The sequence below is a fragment of the Urocitellus parryii genome, chromosome 3, assembly GCF_045843805.1.
Source record: "Urocitellus parryii isolate mUroPar1 chromosome 3, mUroPar1.hap1, whole genome shotgun sequence".
In the NCBI taxonomy this organism is placed as follows: domain Eukaryota; kingdom Metazoa; phylum Chordata; class Mammalia; order Rodentia; family Sciuridae; genus Urocitellus; species Urocitellus parryii.
In genome coordinates, this window is record NC_135533.1 from 94737341 (window position 1) to 94754099 (window position 16759).

Here is a 16759-nt window from a genome sequence, read left to right on the forward strand (position 1 = left end):
CTTGCCTTCAAAGCTCAGACTTCCAGAACACATTTCACCAGAGAATAGGGAATGTGTGCCCCCATTGAGTCTATCACCATCTTATCTACAAGAAGGAACTTTGTTCCAGTGTCAAACACTTTCATATCATTATACAGTTTAACATGAGCACTTTGTAGACGTTCACATGTACACAAAGCCAAATGCTGTTATTACATTATCTGCGCAATGTTGTCTCTTTTCCTTTAGCATTTGGTTAAAATGTCTCCTAAGATTGCTACATCGATTTCCCCTCACATTCCTCTTTTTTCTAAACAATCTTACTATTTTTCCAAGAGGATCATTTCTTGCCTTCCTTCTATCTCTTTGGAAATGGACTCTTAAGATACTCACCTGTGACAACAAGTTTGGTTCCACTACCGAAGACTTTCTCAAAGTTGTTCCACAGTGACAGAACCCTCATCAAAAACATGAGATGAATTTGGCTTCTTTGAGTTCTTCAAATTCTAGTGGCAACATGATGGCCTAGAATTTTTAAGAGAATAGGGTTCTGGTTCTGGTTAATTTCACTCAGCAAGTTCTATGGCTAAGCAAATCAATTAACTTTAAGGGTTTTGATGTTACATTTATCTTAAAACGACGACAGTGGTGTCAGTCAATTTAAACCAGAAATGAAGTGAGTCTAAAATCAACAATTTGATTAAAATATTATAGAAATATTATAGAAACACAGCAGATTGTTATCATCATTATCATTGTTATAATTAGAAACTTGCTGCTACATCTATGTCTATGGGCTTCAACATGACAATTAATTTCACAGGACTAAGCTTTGGCCTTACCCATCAAAGTTGGGGGTTGCAATTAGATCCATGGTGATTAAGGAGGAAGAGTTGTTCCTCTGTCTTCTGTTCAAATATGTCAGGAATTCTCAAAGCTATCATCATAGGAAATGTTCCTTTTACACTAGCAAGCTTTATCAGGCTCTTATCTGTCTTATCCTCCCCTTTTCAGCAAACAAAGGAAGCCCTAGCTCAAACCAACAGGTGCAGTTGGTGAGTGGAAACACTTCACTTCTGCTGTCCAAAATAATAGCTCTTTTCCCAACCAGCAGCCCCACACGTGTGAATTCTAAGCTTTGTCTAGAATGTTCAGCCTCAACTTTTTTGATCATTTTTGTGCCAAAGTATATGTTACAACTGCTGGCTTGGGCTGTTGAGGCAGAATGACCAGAGAAATGACAAGAAGCCTGGTCCTCAAAGCCATCTTAGGTCACTGTGTGCTATCTGCCTGACCTATGTGCTGAGAGACCCTATGTGTGCATCACATGAAATGTCATGAGACCCACAGCACCAATGCAGGGCTGGGATGCAATGAGTTTAATGATCCTTCCCTCAGTTCCCCAAGTGGAGGTTGAAAGTGATGTCCTCACTACATGTGGCTTCCTTTGGAAAGGGCTTGCCCATTGCAGTTCTTTTCTAATTTTATAATGGGAAAAAGCATCATATTTAAAAATTAAGTGTGCTACTTTTATCAGTTATTAAAAAGCATATATTCCACTACATTTTTCTTCTACTTTGACCATAAAGTCTCTGTGCTTGTTGCTAGACAATCACAGGACTTTTTTCTTATCCTTAGTGCTTTTGACCTATTTTTATTGAATGATCTGACTCTACTTGTGTATTTTATTTTAGATTTTCTCAAATAGATATTGGTAATAGATTGTTTAAATATATGATCCATGGTTTGTGTGTATAACATGTTTCTCTTTTGTTCCCAGGGTTTTCAAGATTTGTAATGTCTAGCTCAAATAAGGCACAAAGGATGGAGAACAGTTTTGCAAATCCTGGCTCTGTTACAGAGATGCCGACATGCTGAATTTAAACATACTGAAGGTGCTGGAACACAATATGAAGCTTTCTTTTCCCAAATTATTTCATTACAGTGGTTGTCTTTTGGTTAGAAAGGGGAATAAGTCAGGCTATAATAGGGTACTGTCTTTGTACCTTTAGGAAGAGGTACCCTTAAAGGACAAAATATCAGCCTACAATGAATCTCAGTTGATGCTATTTTTAGAGATAGCACTGGTAACAGGAAAAGAAAAAGTGAAAAAAAATTAACATGAATTTGGCAATTATTACTTGGGACTAAGATCTCTGCAGTTTATACTGACTTCACACCTTTATAGAATAATAATGAATGGAAAAAATGCTTTCCTTTTGCTTTGTGAGGTGATATCATTCAGGGATTCAGGGGTTTCAAATGGACACTAACACATGAGTTGATTTAGAACTCTCCTGAGTGATAGTTTTTTTTTTTTTTTTTTTTTTTGGTATTGGGGATTGAACACAGGAATTCTTAACCATAGAGCTACATTCCCAGTCATTTTTGTTAAAATTTCTTATTTTGAGACAAGTTCTCACTAAGTTGTTTAGAGTCCCATTGATAAATTGCTGAGGTTTAGGAACTTCTGATATTCCTGCCTCAGGTCCCCCGAATCCTTGGGGTTACAGGCATGTATCACCATGGCTGGTGTGATAGATTTTTTCAATACAGATTAAGCCTGAACAAAATTTTTAACAAAATGTAAGAGTACACAAAGCAATATTTCTCGCCGGCATGGTAGAGCTTGTCTGTAAACCCAGTGGCTTGGGAGGCTGAAGCAGAGTATCGCGAGTTCAAAGCCCACCTCAGCAATTGAAGAGGCCCTAAGCAACTTAGTGAGACCCTGTCTGTAAATAAAAAAATAAAAAAGAGCTGGGGATATGGCTCAGTGGCTAAACACCCCTGGGTTAAATTCCTGGTACCAAAAATCAAATATATATATATATATATATATATATATATATATATATATATATACACAATATTTTTTAACCTCTATTTTTATCAATGTGTACTTTGTACACCTAATAAATCAATTAAGAAAGTAAATTTTATAAGTAGAAGTCTGTTTATGTTTTCAAGTTGTGGGTGGAAACAAACTTTTTAAAACACCATAGATAGCTACTGAAAAAAGAGGGAGCACCTTGTATTCAGTTAGATAATATATGAGATTTGAGATCATACATATTCCATTCTAATCACTTTTAGAAGTGGTACATTTAGTCTTGTATATAAAAAGCATTTGTTCTAAAGTGAGCAATAGATTAGATGGTGAATAATACATTTATTATTATTCCTGAGTTTATATAGCCCTCCTTTCCTGGGTTTGAATCATAAATAAAGAATCAATATGGCATCATCTGCCACCTGCCAGTCATTGGAATAGATAATTTCTATATTTAATTTCAGTGAAACTTTATAATATCCACCTAAGGTAGATCTCATTATCTTCTTTATACAGATCAACTAGAATGAATAATTTCAAAATTTGCTCAGTTACTGAATAATTTTAAGTACATATCAGAAGAATGTTCATGAAGTAATATGGAGTATATAAACAGATACATTATTGTGTATCTAGTATGATTCTAATTTCGTAAAATAAAAATGAAATTTGCACAGATAAAACTCTTAGGTGAAATTATAATGAGAGGATAATGACTATGAGTGACAATATGCATTTTAAGTTTTTGCTTATTTTTATGTATTTTATAATTTTTCTATAATTAGTAAGAATTTTAATCAGGGAATGACTGTTTAACCAAATTTTACTTGCTGAAGGATGGGTACATAGAAAGTGGTAGTTCCAGAAGTCATATTCTAGAATTGAAGCTGTGTCTTTCCTTGTACTGAAAATCCTTCTGAGAGAACTTATTTATTTAATTCCATTGCTACAATTCACATTGTGTCCATTGGAAAAAAAGAGGACCAGAAAATTGTTTTCAAATTATTTATTTCTTCAAATAGTATCAATCACTAAGGAAATCAAGATGTATAATCCATTTCATTTTTTCAATGCTTTATCAACTTTATGAAAAATCTCTGAAAACTTCCATCTCAGTGGATCCAGTAAGCAAGGATCATCCTTTTGAGATTTTCTCCTTCATTCAGGCAAAACTGAATTTTTAAGTCTAATGAGGGATTGAAAAAAACTTGTTAAACTGAATTTAAGAAAAAGAACAAAGGCAAAATATACCTTATATCATTTTTTAATATGGCCATACTGTGACAAAAAAAAATTGTTTTCAGTATAAGAAATGGGACCCATGGGCACTCTATCACTGAGCCCAGTCCTTTTTATTACTTTTTTTTTTATTTTGAGACAGGATAAACCATTACGTTGTCTAGGCTGGCCTCAAAACTTTTAATCATCCTGCCTCAGCCTCCTGAGTAAAGTGGCTGGGATAACAAAGGCAGGTGCTACCTTAACATTTAGTATTACTTATCCTGTGGCCAAATCACCAAATATTTCATCTTTCCATAACCTAATGACCACTTTAGCAGATGTTAACCCCACTGAGTACTTTTAGAATCAAATAAATCAAGTTTCTAGTCTAAAAAGGCTTAGAAACTTTTCAACAAAGAAATAACACAGGCCCCTAATACCTTCCTCCACCAGGGATCCATGGCTACTCCAAATTCCAGGTTAACATTCTCCCATCAGAGTGCCTCTTAGGACTTGGACCAAGTCACCTGACCTCTTAGGAGATCCCACTATGATGAATAACTAAACCAGGAGCAATTCCAAAATCTCTGAGTCAGCCTAGGCCCTGGAGCCTGTAACACTTTTATTCTTGCTTCCCCTCCCTATCTAACCCTGCAGAATTGAAGGAAAAAGAAAAAATAAATGATCTGTAATGATGAGCTTTGTTCCAGGACCAAACACTTGGATTATTCTGCCATTTATTAACTAGCTATTTTAATAAGTCTTTATAAAGAAATCTCCTTTTGCATTTCCTTTAAAATTTCAGCAATATTTTTCAATATTTATATAAAAACATAAAAGTTAAGTTTGCTGACATTAAACAAAGGCAAAGCTAAAACAAAATCACATTAGAATGTGTAATCAGGAATTTAAGGCCCGAGCACACTGTGCCTGGGCAAGCTTGGGTTTTGCTTTTCCTTCCCTATCACATATGTGGGAAACTCTGATTTGATAATTTTTTGTAACTTTGTCAGAAGCATTTAAATCTCCTCCCTTATTAAAGGGTCTCCATGTATAAAATAGTTCTTGGCCTACAATGTAATTTATAGTATTTAAAATTTCTTCAATTTCAAAAAGAACCAGTAATATAAATCATATATTTGAGCATTTGATAAATATATATTCAATGTGATTCATAGGTATTTTGCAATTCATATGTATGAATGGGTAGACATCTGGTTTGATAATAAAGTAACTTCTGTTTAGAATCCAATTCCCCTTAATAGGGACTTGATGAATTATGAGAATGTGAATGCTTTCTGATGATCCCTTAAGCACTTCATTGATGATTGACTGCTCTCTTTGACTTGAAAATACCACTTCAGCTCCAGAGCATTGAAACTGCTCATCAAAGGCTCCTAGCCAGTGGCTATTCTTGCAGAAGTCCCATCATGAGTGTTGTAACTAAGAATATAATTCAGCACAGCTGCTATAGCTTTTTTTTAAACCAGCTTCAATATTTCTGACACACTTGATGCCAATACATAAATAAAATTGAGGGTAATAGTTTCAAAATGACTTGCCATTTTACAGAAAGAAGTACACTAAGATTCATCTCTTGAATATTTAGTAAATTTATATTCATTATGACTTCCATGATCTCTGTTGGAGAAAAAGAGAGTAATTTCAGTACCATGATTAAAACAAGCATTGTGTTCTTGCATGAGTAATATTACAAACTGTTACTAAACTGTACATTAAAAAGTCCCTGTAAAAATTCAAGCTACAAGAAGAGGAAATATTCCAATTATTAAAACATGACTTATTGCTTGTGATATTATAAAATGGTTCATTCCAAGTGTTTTGGAATAGACAAGTCTCCCCTGAATCCCAGACTTTGAAACAGTTACTAGTCCTGTGACTAGGAAGTAACTGCATTTCTCTAAGCCTTACTGTTTTCATCTGTAAAAAGGAAACAAGAGGTTTTCTTACATAGAGCTATTGAGTGATGAAAGAGAGCACTGAAACTCTAGCATGTTGTCTGCCCTCCCAAAAATTACCTAGAATTTTTCTCTTTAATGAGATAATATTGTGCCATTTCATCAAATTATTCCTCCAAACACAACACTTATTGAATATCACTCATCCAATATATCTAGGACCAGAAGTGTCTCAGAGCTTGGATTTTTACAGTTTCTGATATATGCATTCTAAATGTGGATGTAATAATCAATAAGTACCACATAAATTGAAATAGGAAAAGAGCTCATGAACCCAGTACCTCCTGTGTCTATGGAAGTCACAAATGAATAAACGCACCGGGGTCCAATCAAGGCAAAATCTAGAACACAAATTCGTGGGCCTGGAACATTTTAATTGCTGAGAATGTGTGTTATCTACCATTTTATCTCCAGCATCTTACATCAAAACTATCTTCAATAAATATGTGTAGAGAGAATGAATGAGCAAATGAGGATGGAAAAACCACAAAGAGTCATTTCATACACCTCAATTGCAATGGTTTGTGCAAAATGCAAATTCCTGTGAATGAGGCCATCTATCTACAGGCAATTTAACAAGTCACAGTAGCATATTTTTTCTATGGAATTAAAAACATATAAAGTGTGGTTTATTAATGTTCTATAATAATTTCCAATAAAAATTGATTTTTGCACAGTTGTTAGGGACAAGATTAAAACCAAGGATATAATTGAAGCAAGCTGTATTCCATGCTCGTATAATTATTTCAAAATGAACCCTAACATTATATACAACTAAAATGAACTAATAAAAAAAGAAAATAGATTTTTCAGGTAATCTGGAGAACAGAACACTATATCAATATGATCTCAAAATATAAACGTAGCAAGTAATAAATAAATGAGAAATGTGGCATTTTTGAAAGTGGAGAACTTGGTTTGCACAAAAGAGAACCCTCACACAAAAGATCTATCAAAAAGTTTCTTACACCAATAACTTACACCAAAGATCTACAGAAATGGTCCTCAAAACATTAAAGGCTAGAGCCTTAGGTTTTTGTATGTATGTGTGTTGTACATGTACAGTTACAATCTCCTTTTTCATGGGGAAGACCATTCCATGTGCTAAGCAGTTTTGTTTCTATATCCAACAGCCCAGACCTGCAGAATGACTGTTCATGTTCTGAGAAGAAGAATGTGGCAGGGTCAGATAAGACTGAAAGGAAATTATTTTTTTTCTAAAAAGTGTGTATCCATTTTAGATTGGTAAGAAAAACATTTAAAAAGTTACTTACCAAGAGGAATTACTATGGGCTTATTTCCTTCTGCAAGTATCTGGATGCAGTCTGCACCATCACACTGGTCAAAACATCTTCAAAAATCTCATCTTCCTATCAAGCTTCATGACCTGACCAGCAGTTTAGCAACCTTCCCTTGGCAAATTGATCTTCCAGCTTCCTTTTGAAGGCCTCAAATATAGGTTTTGTGGCATCAGGTTATTTGCAAGTTTTCTCATAAACTGATCTTATATTATTCTTTGTTTTCCATTGAGATTACATTACAGGAAAGTGACAAAGAAAAATAGATAGGGTAAGAGAAAGAGAAGAAGAAAACTGAGCCAACATGACAACCAACTAGTTTTCTAAATTACCAAGAAAGTAAAAAAGTAAAAGTTTCTGAGAATTGTTTTTTTTTTTGTTTTTTTTGTTTTTTTTTTTAATTTCCAGGTGTTCAGTTGTGTTAAAGCTGCTCAGGACTTTCATCAAAGGAAAGAGTCAAAAAAAAAAAAAAAAAGAGGGAAGGGCTTTCTGTTCTCAAAACACCAAGGCCTCTTTGTCTGTTAGTGATTTGGGAATAGATTTTTCAAGAGAGAAAGCTGTTTAGTAACTGAAAATGCAAGTGTGCCAACATACTTGAGAACTGTGAACCCAGGTCTCTATTTTCAAAAAGCTAACTGCTCAGAGCTTCCATTAAAGAAATTTTTCTTCTGTTCTCACAAATGTCAAGGCCTCTCAGCAATTTTGGAAATACATTTTTGAAAGGAGGAAGCTCTTTAATAACAGAAAATGCAAATGTGCTGACACATTTGAGAGCTGTGAACCAAGTTCTCCATTTTCAAAAATGCCACATTTATCATTTGACATCATGGTTCCTTACTGGGACAATGCCAAGTGAACAAAAGTTCTGTGATGCCTTATTATTTTTTCCTAGAATAAGAGAATAATGTTGGGCTGAAGATGTAACTTTTAGTAGTACAGTTCTTGCCTAGCATACATGAGGCCCTGAGTTCAATGCTCAGCCTCTCTACCCTAAAAAGGGGTGGGGGGATGTCAGAAAATAAAATTGAAGAATTCTATCTCCTATGAAATTACAGATTGCTCATTTTAACTGGAATGTGGAAAAAATTTCAGTTCTCTGATAAGTTGAAAGAAGAGAGTTTTTAGACATTTCTGCACTTTTATGTCACTTGTTTCAGAACAGGAGAAAAAATTGCAAGAATGAAACAAATCCTTTCCTATGCAGCTATCCAGCTGCGAGGACTAAGGAGGAAAGTCTGTGATGGCCCCCATATCCACTCCAGGTCCACCTATCCTGGCCTAAGTTCCATGAGTAGATATGGCCTCTGCCCACAAGGATGAGGAATTCATAATATGATCATGGTAGATAATTGTTCATTCACAGATGCTCACAATCACCAAACCAGTTGCAAAGAACAGGAGGATTAGATAGAAGGTATTTTTGGAAAGAGTTGTAAATATTATCACTTATTTATTGGAAGATATTTTTAAACTGAGAATTCCCAGTTATTATTTCTTGTAGATGTAGATTACACTTTGCACATTTAATACATGGGATTGTTTCTCACACCACTCCTTTTGTCTTCAGTTTTTCTTTCTTCTGGGACCAGGAAGAGAATTATCAGGAGCCTTAAGAATTTTATGTATTTGTAGAGCCCTAAAGGATTTAAGAAAGTAAATGCAATAGGATAAGTAATGAATTATAAAATCTCTTATTAAATTTATGAGAAAATATAAAAACCATATGAAGAACACGGTACAAAATTTTACTAAAGGTCTACAATAAAACCTATATACATGGACAAATATATTTGTGAAAAAGATGTACTATTATAAAAAATGATACCAGTTGAATTCATATATAAATTGACTACAATTTCAGTTGGAATTACTACAACATTTCATTTTTTTGTACTAGTGTGTGAGGGATGGCAGTTTTATAAGAATGCATAAACATGAGGTAATGGGAAACGAATTATTTTTTTAAATAGTAGAGTATAAAACATTTGTCATAGTAGATCTTAATACTTATTACAAATGTATCAATATGCCAACCAAATAATAAATAAATAAATAAGTAAAGCAGAAGTACTTCAGAATATGTCCAAGTATATGCAGATACTTAATATATGATGCAAATTTTTTATGTTGTAGGAAAATGGTAGCTTAATTTGAAACTGCCATTAGATAATATACTATTGAGGAAATAAAAACATCTGTCTGACTTCTACCAAATAAAATAGATTCCAGATACATTAAAATTAAAATTGCAATTGCATATCCACAGGTGTGTTAAAAAATAGGAGAGTACTTGCATATACAGGTGAGAGGAATATTGTGGGAACTAGGTAGGGGGGTCTTCACTCAGTACAATAATTTTTAAGAAGTAGGAATGTGGAGAGCTTTTACTTTCAAATAAACATTTTAAAAATAATAAACAAGAGAATTTAATGAAGTCTTTTGGAGGAAAGTGGAAAAATTAGTTCTGTGCTTTTATTCGAGATAAATGTGCTAGTGAAAAGGAAGCTGCTCAGGGGAGCAAGTCCAGTGATGGAGACATGTCTTAGATGTGATTGCTGTCATAAGTCACAAACAAGGATGCAAACAAGGACCTATGTTGCTGCTTTATGGAGACATACAAAGTGAATGGTGCAATGAACACTGCCAGATTTATTAGAGTTTTAAGAAGATTCTGATGAAAGATTCAAATTGCCAAATTAAGAGATTGAAAGTGAAGGAAAAAAACCCTTTAAAATCAGAAAGATCAGGCTCAGATTCTAGTTCTTCTGTGTCTGGTGGTGCAACTTTGACACACTTCTCAAAACCTTGGTCTCCTCATCTGTAAGATGGAGATAATGAGGCCCATTTCTCAGGGCTTCATGAGGTTCAAATGATGTATCTAGAATAGAGACTGAACATAGCAGGTGCTCAAAAATAGTTCATTTTCTCTTATCATTGGTGCAAAAATTCAGGCACAGAGTGTTCTCTTTTTTAGAAAGAATGGACAATTTTAGGCTTGTGTATAAACATCAGTAATTTCAATTCTCATCCTGTTTAGGTAACACACACATACCCAATGACCAATGGGAGCAACTTAAATCCTTCTTTAAACAGAGTGATCAAAATAACACAGGTTGAGGACACTGGGGTCGATGGCATGGGATCAGAATCTGTAACTGTGTTTTGGCTACTTATTAGCATCCCAAAAGAGAACTGTTTACCTATCATCTAATGGCACAGATTTTGTTTCTTCTGTTCTTATTTCCATGGTGTGGCTGGTGAGATGGACATAGAGTCCTGAATCACTCTAACACAGCAGAAAACAGGCCAGTTATATCTAATTTGAATCTAGATCAGGGCTATTCAGTTAGGACTGGCCCCAGGATTCACAATGAAGTGTGGGAAATTTGGGCCTTAGGTTAGCAGGGCCTTCGGGAACTCACAAACAATTTAAGTATATATTCAAGAAGTTGTTAATCGCTGCCACCCACATGCTCTTTTGGTTGGAGACAAGGAAACTGTTCCAGTGTTGGAATTTCAGAACAGGGAGAAGTTTACAGAAATAAAGGGCAATAAGTAGCCATGGGAGAGCTCCATGGGGGTTGATGGGGGTGAGGAGTTCATCCTCTGTTGACTCCATACCTTTCTGAAGAGTGTGGTAGTCACACACTTGGCCTATACCAGACCTAGTTGAGGTCTGGGGCATCACCTGGTTAGATAAGACATGTTGTCTGGGCTCCCTTGAGAAAGAAATGTAGTGTTGCTAAAAGAATCTTGGCATTTACCACAAGAGAATCAGAAAGAGGCCCTGGACTGAGAATCTGAAAGGTGGAATGTACCTGCCTCTGAGGTTCACCAGAGAGAAACCAATTGCTCCCTCTGGGACCCTGCTCCTCCTTTGAAGTAGAGGCATTGGGCTAAATATGTCCCAAGCACGCTTCTGCTCTAACACCTGTGAACCTGGGAATAACAGCATTAGAGTCTATGAGGTTGCATGAGTATGAACACAACTGAAGTGTCTTAAAAGGAAGGTTCTTATACAGACCCCTTGGAACTCGACATTGTGAGATCCCAGAAGGCACAGTAGTCTCTGGCCTGATATCAAAACATTATTGAATATCAGGTAAAAGATACCATCTTCTCTTTCATCTGTCTCCAAGCAGGAGTCACCTCAGTTGGTACCAGTACACAATGGCATTCTAAAATGGGACCCCAGAGAGCTGGTGACTGATGTGTGCTACTCTGTCTGATATTCATGTAAAGGTGATTTGATACTAAGATATTCTTATTTAGGGGTCTCCATCTTGAAATCACCAAAGAAAAATCAGAAGTATTAAAAACTGTTGATTCTGAACATAAAAATAATGACAGGACAAGATAGTCCAACTCAATATCCCATGTCTTGAGACACAAGAGAAATCCAGGGAGTTCAATTTCTAGTGACAACAGACACCACAAGGAACGTGAACTAGGACCCGGATACAGTAGCAGCCCTTGCTCTGTGGAAGTGGAGCCAGAAGGGAAGGTCTTGTTTTCGAACCAATGGAGGTTCTGGTCAGTGATGTTTTATCATGTTCCTGGTATAAAGGAACTATCAAGTCTTAGAATAGTGTGTTAAGCTAATGCAGTGTCACCTACCCCAGAGAGATTTTCTCCCTATTGTCCTTCAAGTGCTGCTTCAAAGTCACCTATCTTGGGCCACTTTTTCACTCCCTGAGTTTGATATTCTTTGCAATATTTTATAAAAGCAGAGTTAGCTATGCAAGACTATCATGAGCATGGAATACAAATTTCATAATGACATATATTAATGAAGGAAATAATAATTCTACAGCCCTATGAAATAATAAGTGCAATTATAAATCAGATGTTTGTCCAAATTTTCATTTGATAACTGTTAATAATTAGTGTAGTTATATATACTTTTATTTTATTATTCTGTGTTTTGAATGAAGCAAATTGTTGTACAAAATTCTTTTGTTTCATTAACATCTATAATTGTTCCATTCATAATTCTTGGTTTTTCTGAATTAAAGATTACTTTTAGATGCTTTGGAAGTCTACATAGATGTAATATATTCTAAGAGTTGTTCAGTATCCCAACTTTGGCTAACATGGCTCAGAAAAGTGACTGAATCATAATGAAAAAGACATTGGAATTTGTTGAATATAATGCTTAGTAACTAAGAACTTTCAGATAAGACTCCATGCAATTCTCAGCAGCCCTGGGAGGTTGGTGATACACTTCACACTTAACCTCAGGGAAATCAGAAAGAAAAGCTCTAGTAACTTTCTTAGGTTACTGTGTCCTTGAGTGGCCAGCAGAAATGAGTACCTCATGTAAAAAGAACTTTCATTCATTCATTCCTTCATTCATTTCTCCCATCATTCACGCAAAGTCAAGATATCACCTTGAGCCTGGATTATGTCCTTTTTCCCAAGGAGACTTTGCACAGATGCGAAAGCAGAGACCACTCAGGATACTTACAGAGCCAGCCCATGCCCAGAGGGTGAGGAAGACCATGCAGAGACGAATGAAGGAAGAATCACAACCTGGCCCCTTAGGCTTCTGCTGTGACTTTGCTCAGAACACATGAGTGTAGGAAGGTGTTCCATAGACCAAGGTCACAGGGAAGATGAAAAGGTGGAGGTGTGTGTTTGCACTGGTGGAACCATCCTTAGGAAGGTTTTAGTGACACTCCAACATTTTGACAGAATGTATCCCAGCAGGTGCAGTAGTACATCCCCATGTCCTCCAGGGCCACTTGGTATATTCTGAGGTGGCAATATCTTTGGCATTCATGAAATGCTGCATTCATTTTTTTTTCTTGGTTATGTGTGGTATAAACTGTGTGATGGGAATGTCTCCACTTCTCTGTTTGAAAAACAGAAAAAAATGACAATTTTGCAAAATTGTAAAATTTGAAGCTCATTAAAATACTATGTATTTACTCTCTACTTTTACAAATCTTGGGGTCTGAGGCTTACATTTTCTTCCTGAAGAATACAAGGTCTTGGTGGGATTTTCCACTAACCATGTGGCTGTCAGAATGTGTCAGAATGTGAGCACCTTCCCTTGCCCCTCTTCCAATGAATGGGATGATATATTCTGCCCAGTGTAATTCAGAAACTTACAGGGTTACCACTACCAACATCCTGGAACAGCAATAATCTGCCAGCAGCATTCTGCTATCATCTGTCCTGAGAGGGAGCCAAGGAATGGACCAATCACAGAAGAAAACTGTGATGTGATGAAGAAAGAGGAAGTAGCTCTCTGGACATAGCAAAGACCCATCAGCTGAAGGTTACTAACTTAATTCATCACTGAGCTTTGGGATCTCTGAGATGCTCTAGTGCTCACTTTCTAGCTGGTCACTAAAACACCATTTCCTGTCTTTCTTCCTTCCCTGCTTCATCCCCTACTCTCCTGCTGATCTTCCCGCACCTGACACAGGAACCACCTGTGCTCTGTACCTGAGGCTCACCTTCCAGGAAACCAAACTAAGAAAAGCTGACTGTGTCCCTTTTCTAAAGGCCACAGGTCCTGTTAGGGGACCTCCAACAGATATCCCACCCATGACATTCAGCTTCATAACCCTTCAGATGTAAAAATGACCTGGAATTTTTACTGTTGCAGTGGCCACGTTGAGCAGTTAGGACAGAGACCACGTGGCCCTCAAAACAGAAGATATTTATCTTCTGGGCCTTTAAGAAAAAAAATGTCAACTCCTATTTTAGAACAATTAAAAGTAAGATTTAAAAGATTACATTTTCCTTCTTCACTTAATTCTAAGATTCATTATTTTTTTTCTTTATATTCAAATTTTTGACCCATAATATTTTTCTGCCTCAATTTTTTAAAATGTTTCTTTTGGAGTAGGTCTGCTGACAATGAATTCTGTTTCTTTTTGTTTGTTTGTTTTCGTTTTAAAAAAAAAAAAAAAAAACACTTTAAAGATTTCATTCCAATGTAATCCTGCTCTCATTGTTTCTAATGGAAAATCTACTATTTTCCCCCTATGGCTGCATTCATGATTTTATCTTTATCTTTTGTTTTCTATAGTTTAAATATTAACATATATCCTGCTTGATATTTTCTGAGCTTCTTGGCTCTCTGTATTTTGATGTTCACTAAATTTAGAATATTCTCACCCATTATTTTTTTCAAATATATTTCTCTGATCCTTTTTCTCTTTCTTCTGCTTCAGGGTTTCTAATTACAAATATGTTTGAAAATATGATACTGTCTATATCTCTGGTCTTACATGATGATCTGCTTTCTCTGTCTCATCTTCTTGCATTGTCTGTTTTATGGTTTCTAGTGGCCACTCTTCATGTTAACTAGTTCTTTCCTTCTCTGTGTTGTGTGTGTTAATCAGCCCTTGAAAGGCATTCTTTATTTCTGTTACTTTGCTTTTTTATTTCTTTCATTTTGGTTTACTTTAAAGAATTATCACCCCTCTGCTCAAGTCATCTGTCTAAACTTTCATGTTGTCCACAATTTCCATTAGAGACTTTAACATGTTCATCATAGTTATTTTGAATTCCCTGACAGGTAGTTCAAACACATGAGTTGTACCTGAGTGATTCTATGATTTCTTTGTGGCTATGTTTTTCCTAGCCTGTGGTTTTGTTGTTATATTTTTGGTTAAGAGCTGAACTTGTTGTTTAATACAGTAGATATTGAGGTAAATGTATTTTATGATTAAGAATGCACACACATTTCCTTCTGCTGGGCCTTTAGACTGAAGTTTGTGTCACTCTAGGCAGGAGTTCGATTTGGATTGAAGTTTGTTTTAGCCAAGTTGTCAAGACTGGAGTTTGTTCTTAAGGATCAGGGTGTTGAGAGCCATAGCCAAAGGGGCCCCAGCAAACTTTCAGACTGCCAGCTGATGATTGGCTCACAGCGGCCCCAGCAACATCTAGCTGATTGGCTCCTCTGCGGTGATGCTCATTGGGCTGTTTCCCTGCCCTTTCAGACCACGGAGCTGCTCATTGGGGGACTTTTTTGGCTCTGCCCACACGACCCAGCCAATCGGACTCAAGAGCAGGAGGATTGTGGGAGGTGGAGAGGCTTGTGGTGGAGAGAGAGGCTTGTGGGAAGCCGGTGGTGGCAGTTGGGCTCTGAAGGTTTTCCTGAGGAGCTGTTTTGATTGGCGTGAGTGGTTCTAAAAGTAAAGTTCGTTTCTTTTGACAAGTGGCTCCTGAACTGTGCCCAGCCAGACTGCGGCATTTGGTGGCCCGTACTGGGATCGAACCCGCGACCTTAGTGTTATCAGCACCAAAAAGAAATATGGTAAATGGAGATTATTGCAAGATTTAAGAGCCATTAATAATGAAATGGTTATTATGGGACCTGCTCAATCGGGGATTCTTCAACTGTCTGCTTTGCCAAAAACTTGGTATGTTTTAGTTATAGATATTAAAGATTGTTTTTTTTTTCAATTCCAATTCATCCTGAGGATAGTCCATGTTTTGCATTTACTATCCCTGCACTGAATCATGAAGGTCCTGATCAGAGATATGAGTGGAAAGTACTCCCTCAAGGGATGGCTAACAGCCCAATTATGTGTCAAATTTATGTTAACAAAGTAATCCAGCCACTTAGAAATCAAAATCCTGAACTACAAATATTTCACTATATGGATGATGTATTATTAGCACACAAAGATAAAAACACATTGCTAGAATGTTATGCCACAATTACAAACTTATTAAAAAATTATAATCTAGAGATAGCAATAGATTAAGTACAATTAAATTTTCCAATTAATTATTTAGGAGTTCTATTATCTTCAATCATGGTCCATTCACCAAAAATTCAAATACGAGTAGATCAACTCAAATCACTTAATGACTTTCAAAAGTTATTAGGAGACATAAATTGGATAAGGCCTTATCTAGGTATACCAACAGGAGAGTTGGGACCTTTATTTGGTATCCTAAAGGGTCCATCAGATCCAAATTCACCCCGAATGTTAATGCCTGAAGCAAGAAAGGCATTAAAAATCATTGAAACATATATGGAAAATATGCATTTGGATAGAATTGATATAAGTTTGCCTTTATTATTTATTGTACTACCAACAAAAAATATTCCTACAGGAGTATTTTGGCAAGAAGTTCCATTATTATGGATACATTTATCTTATTCTCCTAACACTATTCTTACTAGGTATTCTGAGGCTGTAGGACAATTAATACTCAAAGGAATAAAAGCAGCAAAGGGAGTGTTTTGAATTTCTCCCAATAAAATTATTACTCCACATACTATGAATTAAATTGATGAGTTAGCTAATGAGTTAAATACTTGGGTAATAATCATGTGCAAATCTAATGTTTCATTTGATAACCACTTACCATCTAATCCTTTATTGTCCTTTTGGTCATTGCATCCTGTAATTTTTCAAAAAATGATAAGAAAAACACCTATTATGAATGCTCCAAATATATTCACTGATGGGTCAAATAAT

General features: G+C 35.9%; 1 gene segment (V, D, J or C); it reads right to left on the bottom strand.

Annotated features, from left to right (window-relative positions):
• Positions 1-16759, bottom strand: part of LOC113181920 (T-cell receptor gamma chain C region 5/10-13-like) — a 58475-nt gene that overhangs the window by 15768 nt on the left and 25948 nt on the right. Inside the window, 1 exon segment of the C gene segment in view lies at positions 373-428. Within this exon segment, the coding sequence occupies positions 373-428 (56 nt within the window).